The following is a 13782-nucleotide window of genomic DNA, read 5'->3' as shown; positions in this document are numbered from 1 at the left end:
GACTGTAAATTGGAAAATAAGACCTTTTTGGAAAAGCTCTTTGTAAACTCTAGCAAGATCTCACCGGCTACAGGTGGTCCTCGGGTTACAAACAAGTCAAAAGTTCTGCCTAAATGAACTCCTAAGTCATTCATACTGCACACAGACCACATGAAGGACATATAAAATACACTAATGAAAAGATGAAATACAAGAATTAAATGAAACAGTAATTAAAAGAGAACTCCTGCTTACCTTTATCCCTGTTTAGTCTTGCAGGCTTTTCTACCTTCTTAAAATGTTGTCCCAGGCTTGTCTGGAAGGATAACCTCCTCTTCTCCTTCCAGATCTCCTTGTGACAGCGCGTGGAATGCATTACTCCTCTAACATTCATGAACATTCAATCATTTTTATCCTTAATGATAGTTGCGACAGTCGACCAATTGGGACCAAAAGAACGGCCAATGTTGGTGGGTGTGTCTCCTCTCTCGGAGCTCTTTATGAAGTTCATTTTCACTTCCATGGCGATTGGCTTTTTTTTTCTTTGCCGAACTACAGTTTTGGAGACAGAATTAAGTCCAAAAAGTTAACTAATAAGCGATGTTATTCTTCCTCGGTGTGGCTGAGGAGGCACACGCTGTATTCTTCCACCCAGCATGAGGCCCTGGCGCCGTTCTTGTGCTGCGTGTGGTGTGTAATTCTTCTGCCATTGCGCGCTGTAATTACTTCTCGAGCGAGTCTCGTGTTTACAGACCAAAATTAAGTTTTTGTAAACCGAGGACCACCAGTACTGCCTTCACGTCTTGTTACTGGTTCATCCCAGCTGACCAAGGGGGTATACGGGCGAAAGTGGCTCCACAAACCCAGGCTTTGTGCTCAAGATGCAACTCGACAAAGCCTGACATCCGCAATGAGACTTAACTGGTCCCGCGACGGTGGTTATCAACTTACTTTGTCAAGTCCGCTTTTCGGCTTTGTGCTAAGTGCGCGTTCACATGAAAGGGGGCGTTGGAGGTCATGCGATACTGTTGCCGCCAATACAGCGAGAGACGATCGCTGGCATGCCAGTATGCAACATGTGAATCCGCAGATTAACACTGATTATTATAAAAACTATATGTGAATTTGCTTTGTATTCTTTCTTCCCTTCCTCAGTTGATGGGTGTATCGACTGGTCAGTGGATCTAAAGGAGTACCATGTTCTGGCTGGTGAGCCAGCGAGAGTGAAATGTGCCTTGTTCTACAGCTACATCCGCACCAACTACACAATGGCCACCAACGCCAAACTACGTCTCATCTGGTACAAGAACAAAGGAGATGCTGAGGTAAAGTAGCTCGTAGTAAAAGTTCAGTTTGCTTTGTTTTCTTGAGGCAAAGTGACGCTGCAGGCATTGTAGGTATGGAGTTCCTGTATTGACAAACAACACATATACAAAAATATAAACATAAAACATTAAAACACAATCGCAAAATGACAAATAACATATCTTCCTCAGTAGAAAGCTGTTGTGTTTCATGACATTGAATAAACTTGATCCTTTTGGCAGCTTACGGAATATAAAACTTATGAACTAATGAATGAACCGGTACAATGGCCCCATGCATCTTTGAGAGTAGTGTCTGCCTATGTACAGTACCTACAGTATGTATCCCTTACACTGCGATATTACAAATACACATTGTAAATTCCAGGATTTTAATGATACACAGTGAGTCCCTGCACATTCAAGATTCACCATTCACGCCCAGCAAATTTGCAGATTTTCTGTCAAATTTTTTTTTTTAAATATGACGTTTTTTCAGAAAGCACATCTTATTTACCTTAAGTCCGAAGGTCACAAAGGTTCCCAAAGTGGGGTATTTCCAACTGTCATTGGGGGTACGTGAATAAAAATGAAAAACAATTACCGCGTAACACTCACAATTACGAGCGCACCTGAACGCCTCATAGCACAGAGCGCACCGTCATAGCAGAAAGAAGGAAGGAGACACGGGATGAAGTTCTGCGTGAGTTATATGAATAAGTAAGTAGGTTGGATGATTGTGTTGTGTATTAAGAGTGTTTCATGTTGAAGGTTTAACTTATATTGGTGTTCAAGTCCGCGCGCTGTGAAAATCTGTCAATGTATGTGCGTGTCAGGATGAGAGAGTGGAGATTCACCTGAAAATGAGGCTTTAGCTGCTTGTTTATATTTTTGTACTTTGAATACTGCTTTGTCATGTTTGTTCAACTTTCCCTTTCAATTTGGTATCCAATTAATATGCAAATTAAAATCATAGCGATTGCAAGTGAACAAAAGTGAAGCTCCAGTTCAACCCATTGAAAGGGAAGGATCCCAACATCCGGCTGAAATGAAAGATATGGAGGACGAATACTTAGATACTTTATTCATCTCCGAGAGAAATTCACACCTTATCTATCTATGAGTGCTCAGGTAAAACTATTATCAAAATTTGACCATGCACAATACAAAGTTTTGAACCAGAATGACTTGCTATAAAATGAATTAACCAGTTAATCATGTTTCATTCATTCAGTTTAATTAAATGTAAAAATGGTGTATGTTTTTCAAGTGTGCAGCAGTAGCGGGTACATGTCTTCAAGTCAAATGTCTGAAGGGGTACACGACTGTAACAAGTTTGGGAACCACTGTTATACAGTATGTCGGTAATGATTTATACACTCAACAAAAATCAACACCTTTGTTTGAGTCTTCATAGCTCATCCACCTCACAGGTGTGGCATATCAAGATGCTGATTAGACAGCATGATTATTGCACAGCTGTGTCTTAGGTTGGCCACAATAGAAAGCCACTCCAAAACGTGCAGTTCAACTGTATTATAGCAGCATCTTAATATGCCACTTCTGTGAGGTGGATGGATTATCTCATCAACCGAGAAGTGCTCACTAACACAGATTTGTGAACAATATTTGAGTGAAATAGACCTTTTGTGTACATAGAAGTTTCACATCTTTGAGTCAGAAAAAATGGGAGCAAAAACAAGTGTTTATATTTTTGTTGAGCATAAATATGTGCAAATACAGGTAAAATGTACAGCATACATGTACCACTGTCAGAAAGCCTTCAGTTTTTATGTGTGTGTCTCTATTTTTTGTATTCAACTTCTTCAAAATTGAATTTTTCCAACCTTTCCAACATTTTAGTATAAAACTGTATACAGTAATTTAGTATTAAAACAAAACAGAGTTCATTTTTCTTAATACTTACTACAATTTCTACAATAGCTACTTACCAAGGCAGCATTTACCTCATATTACTGTACAGCCATCCATCTATTTTCAATGCCGCTTATCCTTATTAGGGTCACGGGGGTATGCTAGAGCCTATACCAGGTGACTTCGAGCGAGACTGGAAACCATGGACAAGGCACATATAGACAAACAACCATTCATACCGATGGACAATTTAGAGTCGCCAATTAACCTAATATCCATGTTTTTGGAATGTGGGAGGAAACAGGAGTACCTGGAGAAAACCCACGAATGCAGAACATGCAAACTCCACACAGAGATGCACAAGTGGAGATTCGAAACCAGGTTCCCGATCTCCTGACTGTGTGGCCAACATGCTAACCACTCTTCTACCGTGCGGCCCCTCTGATTACAATTTGATGAAAATAGTTCTATTCATAATAAGTTATACTCATGACTCTCTTCTGCATTTACTCTGCATTTACCCTGGGGCGGCAGTGGCTCCGGAGGTAGAGCAGGTCGTCCAGAAACTGGAAGGGTGGCGGTTCGAGCCTTGCTCCCTCCAGCCAGTCACTGTCCACTTCACCCACCCTGCTGCCCACACTGGTGTATGAGTGTGAAAAATGTTTGGCTCGGAGAGGCCGCAGGCCTGAATTGGCACCCACGTTTCCGTCAGACTACCCCCACTACAGATGTAGCTTGCCACCACCAGTGTGTGACTGAGGAGTCAATATACAATGTGTTCACTTCATGGTGAAGCGCTTCGGGTGCCCTGAAAAGCGCTGGAAAAATCTAATCCATTATTATTATTTGCACCCTGCAGGAGCCCATCATCTTCTCAGGCCACAGGCTGAGTAAAGAAGATGACTCAATCTGGTTCCGGTCTGCGGAAATGGAAGACAATGGTTTCTACACCTGTGTATTAAGGTAAAGTGTGTGGTCTTAGCGACACCTACTTATACTATTGTGTGAAACACGACATTCACAAGTTAAACAAGGCATTGCTGAGATGACATTTCTTTTGGAAAACAAGGTGTCCTAAAGTCCCGTACATTCAATCAGCTGGTTTGCTAAGGAATATAATGCTTGTCAGGATGTCATCACAACATAATAAGAGAATCATATTCAATTATTCTACTAGTTTGAAAAAGATAAAATACTATCATCATTCTATTTTGATCTGTCAAATATATGAATATAATTTCACATTTATTATAAATATCTGCAGTCTATTTTATTTTAATTTTAGATGTATTTATTGGATGATACATATTTCATTTTTTTCAAAGACATTTTTCAATCTGTACAGAAATAGCGTCGAAAAAAAATCACTTTTAAATATAAATTATTTTCATCCTTTTGAACAACTGCCCTTTTTTCCACACACTCACAGATGCTTCTATAATGTAGCAGCAGGAGTGTGCCGGCAAGTTTGTAAAGGATTGCAGAGAAATTTATGTGGACGTTACTTTACCAGTATTTTTATCAGAACTGGAAAACGTGTAGAATAGATAGACGTAGAAAAAAAAGATGACAAAAACAGCAGTAAAGATGTTTACGGTTTGCTGTGATTACCAATCTTAATACAGAGATTAGAACATGCCCTTAGCATTCAAGGAACTGCATTAAAATGGTTTCATTCCTATTTGTCAGATTGCCTGCAGTTTGTATCCATTAGTAATAAAGAATCCAGATACGTGAAGGTCAGTCATGGCATCCCACAGGGTTCCGTGCTAGGGCCTGTGTTGTTCAGGGGACAATATCATGAGGCAATATCATTAGAAAATGGATGTATCCATAAGACATGAAGAGCTGGATGACGTGAAACTTTTTACTGTTAAATTCAGATAAAACTGAAATTCTAGTCCTTGGTACCCAGCTCCTCAGAGACGAGATTGCAAATAATATTACTGCCCAAGATGGTCTTGCACTCATCCCCCACAATGCAGTCGGAAAACTCGGTGTCATCTTTGATCAGGATCTTTCCTTTAGTTCCCAAATAAGTGTCAAGAACAGCATTTTTTCATTTACCAAACATCCAAAAAATCTGAAAATTCTTGCCACTACCAGACATAGAAAAACATGTTCATGCTTTGTGACCTTCAGGCCCTAAGAAATCTTTAAAGACCGTTCAGTTAGTCCAAAATACTGCCGCACGAGTCTTAACCCGAACCAGAAAAAGAGATTATATTTTACTCGTATTAGCCTCACTGCACTGGTTACCTGTAAAATTGATAAAAATTGAGTTTCAAATTCTCCTTCTTACATATACATCCATCCATTTTCTATACCGCTTCATCCTCATTCATCCGCATGCTGGAGCCTATCCCAGCTGACTTCGGGCAACAGGCGGGGTACACCCTGGACTGGTCGCCAGCCAATCGCAGGGCACATATAGACAAACAACCATTCACACTCACATTCATACCTATGGACAATTTAGAGTCGCCAATTAACCTCACCTGCATGTTTTTGGAATGTGGGAGGAGGCCAGAGTGCCCGGAGAAAACCCACGCGCACACGGGGAGAACATGCAAACTCCACACAGAACCCAGGTCTTCCCGATCTCCAGGCTGTTCCTGTATTGGCCAACGTGCTAACCACTAGACCACCGTGCGGCTCTTACATATACAGTACAGGCCAAACATTTGGACACACCCAACACAACTGATGGTCCCAACCCCATTAATAAGGCAAGAAATTCCACTACGTAACCCTGACAAGGCACACCTGTGAAGTGAAAATCATTTCAGGTGACTACATTACCTCATGAAGCTCATTGCGAAAACAACAATGGTTTCCAGCGCTATCTAAATTATAAGACATATTTAGAGTTATCCATCCATCCATCTTCTATGCCGCTTATCCTCATTAGGGTCGGGGGGTATGCTGGAGCCTATCCCAGCTGACTTCGTGCGAGAGGCGGGGTACACCCTGGACTGGTCGCCAGCCAATCGCAGAGCACATACAGACAAACAATCCAGGGGCAGACACCCTCTCTCTATTTCAAAGTTAAAAAACTCCACCTTTTTGCTAAAGCATATCGTTAGAACTGACCCCCGATACGCTGATATGCATCAGAGACACTCCACAATGTTCTTTGGACTATAATAAAGACTCCTGTTTCCTGGCTTGATCTATCATCTATCCCTCTACTCTCTTTTTCTATCGCAACCCAACCGGTTGAGACAGATGGCCGCCCCACAAGTTGGATTCAAGGTTTCTCTCCCAGATGGAGTTTTCCTTTCCTTTGTCGCCAAGTGCTTGCCCATGTGGGGTTTCAGTTGGTTCTCTGTTTTCATTTATGAGTGTGACTTTCACGTGTAAAGTGCCCTGAGATAACTGTTTTGATTTGGCGCTATATAAATGCATTGAATTGATATTGAATTGAATTACCGGAAAGTTAGTAAATTATAGCAGATAAACAAGTGTGGATGTTACTTTACCAACATTTTTTTATCAGAACTGGACAACATGTTTTTATAATGTGAGACAAAAAACAGCAAAAAAGACGTTTACTCTTCTCTAAACTGGCTGCTTGTTAGTGGATGTCGCTCATTTTTACAGGACATATGCTGACTTGTTAATGTGAATGCCAATATAATTCAAAGAGAGATTCCATCCAATCACTATGTGTCTTTATGTGGCTGCATGGGAATCTAAAAGTTTTCATGTTTAGGGAACTTGTATCACTTCTTCCTACAACAATGGTAAGAAAAGCACACTGTGAAATCCATGAGTTAACCTTACTTAAAAAAAAAAACATGCAAACCGGAAAAAGAAGTTAATGGAACTTAGTATTTATAGTTGACCACAATAGATGTTTACGTTTTATTTGGTATGCTCAAGATGAACTTTAAAAAAAAAAAAAAGTTTGTTGTACTTATTATCTGAGTTGAGAGTGCTATTGGACTTTACAGTGTAGGCTTACTGAAATCATTAACACTCATCCTGGAAAATATTTTGTGAAGTGTTTTTTGGAGACTATAAAGTTATCGTAGGTGTGAATTTGAGTGTCTGTGGTGACCAGTTGATAGGCTCCAGCTCACCTGCGACCCTAATGAGGACAAACACTTCATGGATGGAGTGTTTTTTTTTTTTCAGAATATGAATAATGCTCTATATAACAATGTCTTAGGCAAAGAGGCTAAACATCACTAAAGGGACCCTCTTTACCAACTTCATTTGGACTTGTAATAGTATGAGCTTCAGGTGCACTGGAATAAAGACGCCTTCCTTTGCATTGCACCCTAAATCATCATCCTCTCCTCTCCATTTGATCTTTTTTAGTTTCCTCCTCTGCACAACCTACTCGCCTTTTCCCAACTCCCCCTTTCTTCCACACCTAATCTGCTTTGCCTTCATCTCACCAGCTGCCTCCATCTCTCCATCTTCTAGCACATCTAGCTCCCTTTTCATCCACTGCCTCCTGGTCCATCTTCCTCCCAGTATATCTCTAGCTGTATCTCCACGCCTGCACCCACTTCTCTTTTACACCATCATCATACTCCCCCCTCAGTCCCTCCAGTGCTCTCCACCCACCTCCTATTCCTGCCAGAGCCTGACACCTATCCTCCTTAATAAGCTCTCTCTCTGTCTGCTGCTCCCCCTCTCTCAGCATGACAACCTAATTAGGGCTTGGTGTCTGTCATTGTCTCAGGGTCTGTTATTAACACTTTCTCTGGCACACACACACACACACGCACACACACATACCATCCGTCAGTACCATCAGGTTCATACATTGTGAGAACACTTACTACTACTATACCTGAGTCATAGGTAATATGCACTTCAATCAACTAATTTCCTTTGATTTACTGTTGTTTCTTATGGATGTAAAACACACGATGTTGCCCACAGCGTCACTTTAAAGTAACATTTACAGGCTCAGTCAAGATATGAGGGTGCTGGCTTGATTAATCTCTGTAATTTATCCTTCAAGTTTTAAATTAAAATGTTATTTCTTGTCTTTAGCCATGCCTATCAGAACTCTTTTTTTCCTTCCTTGTCTTTTTTAGTTGTAGCTGGCAAGCATTATTTTATCTTTACACACGCACAACCACACACCTACACGCACACACTCGCGCGCACACACACACACACAAATATCCCCAAATCGTTTTACATGTATGACGCGAGAGCCAAGGAAGAACCCATTCAATTTAGGTGGAAATGCTTGTAAACGGTGCAAATCAATGAGTTTATTTTCCCTTCTTGTTTCAAAAGTCTTCTTGCATTTAGTCACCAGATCCAGCAGATTGTGATGAGGTGGGAAAACACAGGTTGCTCTGTTCAGTCACTTTGCAAAGGTGTATCCCAGAAGGAAGTTACCTGTAACTAGGGTTGAGTATTGTTGACGGTGCCAAATTAGTACTTTTGAAATGATGCCGGTTGGTTAAATGGTTCCTGAACCAGTAGTTAAAAAATAGAAAAAATCCAAGTGCATACAGTCTGCATTATAAGTACATACATTCTGCAGAATTTGAGCAGAAATTGGTCATTGATACACCATTGTGGTAAAACAGCTCTGCTCTTTTGGACGGTGGGTTTGCAATTCATTTTGCACTGTTTGTGTGCTCACGCCTTGCCTGTCCAGGCTGGCGAAAAGCTCTCCTTGCGACGTAATTTCCCATTTCTCACACTGTGCATATTAAAAGTGAGGGACAGTCTACCTAAAAGGGGAGGCATTTGGCGACAGAGTGAAGGACAAAGTATATTTTGGAGAGTGTAGGCAACAACAGCCTCTCAGTAGATATGACAACAGTCCTGCATGCTGCAACTACTGTATTGACGCTGCACTTCATGTCAGGAACTTTACTAAAAATAAAAGAATCATCGCCCTGTTCAAACTTGTACTGTTGCACCTTCCTAAAAAGAAACACTATAAACCAGAGGTGTCCCAAGTGTGGCCCAGGGGCCATTTTTGGCCCGCAGCTCGTTGTCTGTTCTTTGTAATGAGATATATTATTAAATAATACACTCATTTGCTTTGCCACCTATAAAGCTTATATATACAATGCTTATATAACTGGTAATACAATATACTGATCTACATTGGATTGCTTTTTAGCATCTTTTAATGTACTCAAAGTGGCCTTTACATCCTTAAATTTTTCTGTATAATAAATGAACATTTTTAATTTTATTTATTGAAGAATTACCTGCTGTAAATTGCAATTTCATTTTCATGGCTCATTTAAAAAAATAATTTAACAATAATAATAAAGATAGAATTCTGGGAGAAAAAAAGTTTTGCTCTTTACGCAAAAAAAAGTATCGAAATCGTTGCCCAAATACCAAAGTACGCACAGTACTGCGGGTTAGCTGTATCGTTACACCCCTTCTGGCGACATGCGTGTGTTGTAATGTTGATGTTCAGAATTCCAGGATTTGGGAATGCACCTTGCTCGGCGTTGGTGAATAATGAGGAAGTGTTGTGTTGTCTGTCGGTGTGGAGAGGGGCCCGAGGAACGTGTGTGTGTGTGTGTTGCTAGAATTGAGCCCTGCCGTTGGCGTGTTAAGGTGACATTACTTGCAAGATGTTACTTGCACAATATCGCCTTCAAACAGTTGTTGCCGGCTGCTGAGTCTGCATTTATCTCGCCACTTTTTTAGAGTCTGCAGCCCATTTGTAGCAGATTGTTGTTCTGTGCATGTGTCAGGCACAGATTCAGACAAAATCTACTAGAAAATAATGTCGGTGATCTAAGCGGCAGCAAGAAAGGTTTATATGAGACAGGAGCTTGGAAGAAGCAAACAGAGAAGTGGAAAATGATAAAGACAGAAGAAAACATAATTTCAGTGGGTTTGAGAGGTACAAACTCCTCAGTAGGAGTATATAGGTCTTTTGGGAAAGTTACATAGGGAAATGTAAACCTCCTTACTTATCTTTCTAACAATGTCGGACAGACTTTTATCTGTGAAGCCACATGACAACAATAAAGCAGCAATTAAAATGCAATTTCTTAGTGGCTAGATGGGTTGAAAACTTTGAACGGCAGTCATTTCATTAAGGGACATCTTGCTAGAATGGGCTAGAATGTTGGAGCGGCAGGCGGACTAGCCAGCTGGTCAGTTAAGAGACAGCTCGGGTGGATGCCTGCTTTTCTGAACGCCTGTAGGTTGAGCTGATTCTTAATTGGTCTGGATAATCATTTGAACTGTTTCTATATTGCTCATAGATAGATTTGATCATTTGTTTACTCTAGAACAAGGGCGTACTGACACTAGGCCGACAGTACCGTGCAGGGCCCACTTCACGCATAAAATCCAGTACGTTTGGCTAGTGTGAGTGTACTGATCCGCGCCCAGGAGTGGCATGCTTCCTCCTCTGGCTCAGGGTTGGTGAATTTTTTGGGGGGTTTACCACATGACCTTTTTGTTTCATAACCCTCAGGATCTTTTAAGAAGTTTAAAATGACTGTCTTACTGCATCCAACCTCAGCAGCAATGGCGCGCTGCGAGAGGCCTTGCTTATGCAGCTCAACAATCGGACTGCGTTCAAAGAGAGAAAGCTTTCTTACCTTTAACATCATGTATGTGTACGTTGCAGATTTCATTTATCCGTTTGCGATTAAACAGTTTTACTACTCATTGACATTGTAGCTACTGTGCTTACTCTTCCTTAAGGCCCTGTCACACCTTGACGATTTAGCCAGCGCATGCCCGACGTGACCATTTTGATGGCATACGTTGAACTGTGGACGTTTTTTTCAATTTTGGACGTATACATGACGTATTAGTAACTTACATAGAACGTTTCTATTACTTATAGACAACTTATACCAACGAATGTGTAGCGTGTTGCCGGCGTTCACAACTTATGCCCAACGCCAGTCTAACTCATGCAAACCGCGCGGCAGCGTATGGCCGACGATCACGTGCCGTAGCCTGAAAAAAGGCTGCCACTTGATGACTCAAATCATAACCTCACTAGACATCGCAATGTCAACATCACCATCATGCCGAAGAAAATTTCGAAGACCGCTGCCAAGAAGTATCAGGGCAGTGACGGAGGGATCCATCACCACCCACAGCCTCCCCCTCCCACTCTAACTCTGATGGAGATGACGCAGGTTGTAACGCCTCTCAGGCATCGTCAATGGTATCGGAAGCTGCGTTCCCAGCGGTCTCTATCTCCTCTCAGCCAACCCTTGCCATGAAGAGAGCCAAGAAGATACAGTTTTGTCTCAAGGTATGTTGACGTATTCCGACTTATGCGTAACTTACAAATAACGTGTGTGAATGGGCGTCAACGATCGCATAACTTATTGCCCGCGTATGCAGGACGTATGAATCATACGTTGACATACGTCGAAAAGTTTTGTGCATGCACAAAAGTTTTGGATGACTTGGACGTACTACGACATATGCCGCCGTGCTTCAGCGTGCTCTTAACTTATACAAAACTCACCCATAACTTATTCGACGTGTGCCAGCGTATTGGCCAAATTTTTGATACGTTGGCGAAAGCCGGGTAAATCGTCAAGGTGTGACAGGGTCTTTACGTCTGTCACAGAGCTGGCATCTTTAACCGTTACAGACCAAAACATAGAAAACTACATATACAGAACATCCCTTAGCCCTATTGCTTTTTATATTGGAGATGTGTTACACACCAGCATCTTTGACCAAATGTAACATGTCCGGTGTGTCTCAAAATGGATGTTTCTCTTCTAAATTGTCAGTGTTCTCTCATCTCTCATCTTGTCTCTGTTTCACCATTTAGCTTTTGTCAATGAATTCAAATGAACATCTGATTTATGTTAGCCATCTGTTTTCTGAGGACGTGCGTTCCTCTGCAGCCTTCTTCTATCGCCGCTACTCCCTAGTGGTCTTTCTAGTAAGCTGAACCACCTGTCCCCCTTTACAGGATGAATACACTTCTATGAAGCTCGAACAAAACAAACTCACACATAGTTGTCACAGGGGTGTTTAGTGATGCCAGATGAATGTTTAACCTTTCTCTTTATCAGAGTTTTAGGGATAAAGCTAGCGAGCGGGAGCAAGCATACACAATGACAGTAGGAGAGAAGGAGAGAGTGGTCATTTGAAGTGTCTTTGGCAGTCCTCTATGACTTGGCAGCCATTGAGTCGGAACCACTCTCATGCCAGTTTGGACCGTGTGCCAGTTCATGCCAGCTTGAAAGCTCGAGCTGAGCCTTTCAGAAAAGAAAAAAAAAAGGTTTCATTGCTTTGAAGTTCAATGTTTTTTAAAGGTGTTCTGCAATATAATATGACTTGGAGAGGTATAGAGGGAGGCTGGAAGACAAAGAAACGCATGCAGAGATGAAGAGCACCTGTTAGAGATGCTGCTCTATATACTGTAGATCAGGGATTATCAAACTTTTTGGGATCACGGACCCCTTACAGTTTTCCAACCTCTGCATGACAGGTTTGGGTTCTTGTTTAGGTTTTTCAGTTGTTGGATATCATACAGTCCAATAGCTCAGTGCATTGTCAGTCGAATTGCTTCTCATAGAGGCCTTTACAATCCACACATTCACACTCCATGACACAGACACACACACACACACTCACCTAGCACAATCAGAGTTGCACAACACTTAGATATGACTCATGGAAAATATTGGGGAACACACAATAGATGCATTGTTCTCACTCACATCAGCTTAACTCTCACTTTCACACAGACTTAACTTTGACTTTTCAGGCGCAAAAGCTGGTTTCCACATCTCCACATCTAAGAAGGATTTAAGGCTTTAAATTCCAAAGTTTCCGCTGACAAACTTACAAACGTATCAATACTATTAATAAATCAATACCTACGCTTCTCCCCGCTTTCCACAGTAATGGTAAAATTTTTTAAGGACTAGACTTTCATTCAATGGAGAAGGAGGGCACATTTGTTGGCCGCATTTGGAGGCGTTTTTGCAGACTTCGCACTTTGGACAGCCTTCACGAGCCGCGATGGCGTCATGTACCGAACAAATGCAGACACAACCGTTGTTTTTCGCCTGAACTTTTGTTTTTTTGTACTTTTTCTGTGTTGGATGCATTTCTTTGCATTTTTGTTGCTGTTTTCTCGTTCCATGGTATTATTCTCCTGCTCAGGCGCTTTCCTGTTTCCACCTCCCATGGTGAGTTTTATGTTAGCTCTAGCTGTGCTCTATTTTGCAGTTTTGCGCTGCTCCGTGTGAGCTATCTTTTTGTTAAATAAAATACTTGATTTCAAGACTTTACTTAACGCTCTCAATTGATGAAGTGTGAAGGCGAGTTAGAAATGACAATTTAACGTAATGTTCCCACAGCTAGATGATGAGGAAACCCATGACTGCTGAATGTCTGTGGTCAACATCCAAACCTCGAACTCTTTGGTTATTTTCTGTCACTTTTTCTGTGACCAATATTTTAAGGCTCAAATTATACCATGACTGGCTATATCTGTGCAAATATTAAAGCCGTATGACTGAAATGAGTCTCTGAGTCCCTGCAAGAAAATTGGATGTGCTGCATGCCAATTCTCTGTCCCAACTTTCAAAGCCTTGCTTTCCACCTCATTACATGAAGGACATGACACTTACAGCACTGCCAGTGATTGTTGGCCTTGGCTGTAAGTCATGAG

General features: G+C 41.4%; 1 protein-coding gene across 9 annotated transcripts in view; it reads left to right on the top strand.

The window, feature by feature from the left end:
* Nucleotides 1-13782, top strand: part of il1rapl2 (interleukin 1 receptor accessory protein-like 2) — a 384745-nt gene that overhangs the window by 228282 nt on the left and 142681 nt on the right. For 8 of the 9 annotated variants that reach the window (XR_008572829.1, XR_008572827.1, XR_008572828.1 and 5 more), the window contains 2 exons: nucleotides 1135-1304; nucleotides 4018-4121. Coding sequence is in view for 4 of the 9 variants with exons in the window: in XM_054791464.1 (XP_054647439.1) it covers nucleotides 1135-1304; nucleotides 4018-4121 (274 nt within the window). In the remaining 5 variants the exon portion in view is untranslated. Of the gene's footprint in view, nucleotides 1-1134; nucleotides 1305-1915; nucleotides 2004-4017; nucleotides 4122-13782 lie in introns of those variants that run through there. The other variant, XR_008572831.1, reaches the window with a different exon arrangement.

This window comes from Dunckerocampus dactyliophorus, chromosome 11 (genome assembly GCF_027744805.1).
Source record: "Dunckerocampus dactyliophorus isolate RoL2022-P2 chromosome 11, RoL_Ddac_1.1, whole genome shotgun sequence".
NCBI classification, from domain to species: Eukaryota; Metazoa; Chordata; class Actinopteri; order Syngnathiformes; family Syngnathidae; genus Dunckerocampus; species Dunckerocampus dactyliophorus.
The sequence above is the reverse complement of the archived record's forward strand: the minus strand, read 5'-3'. Positions and strand labels throughout refer to the sequence as shown.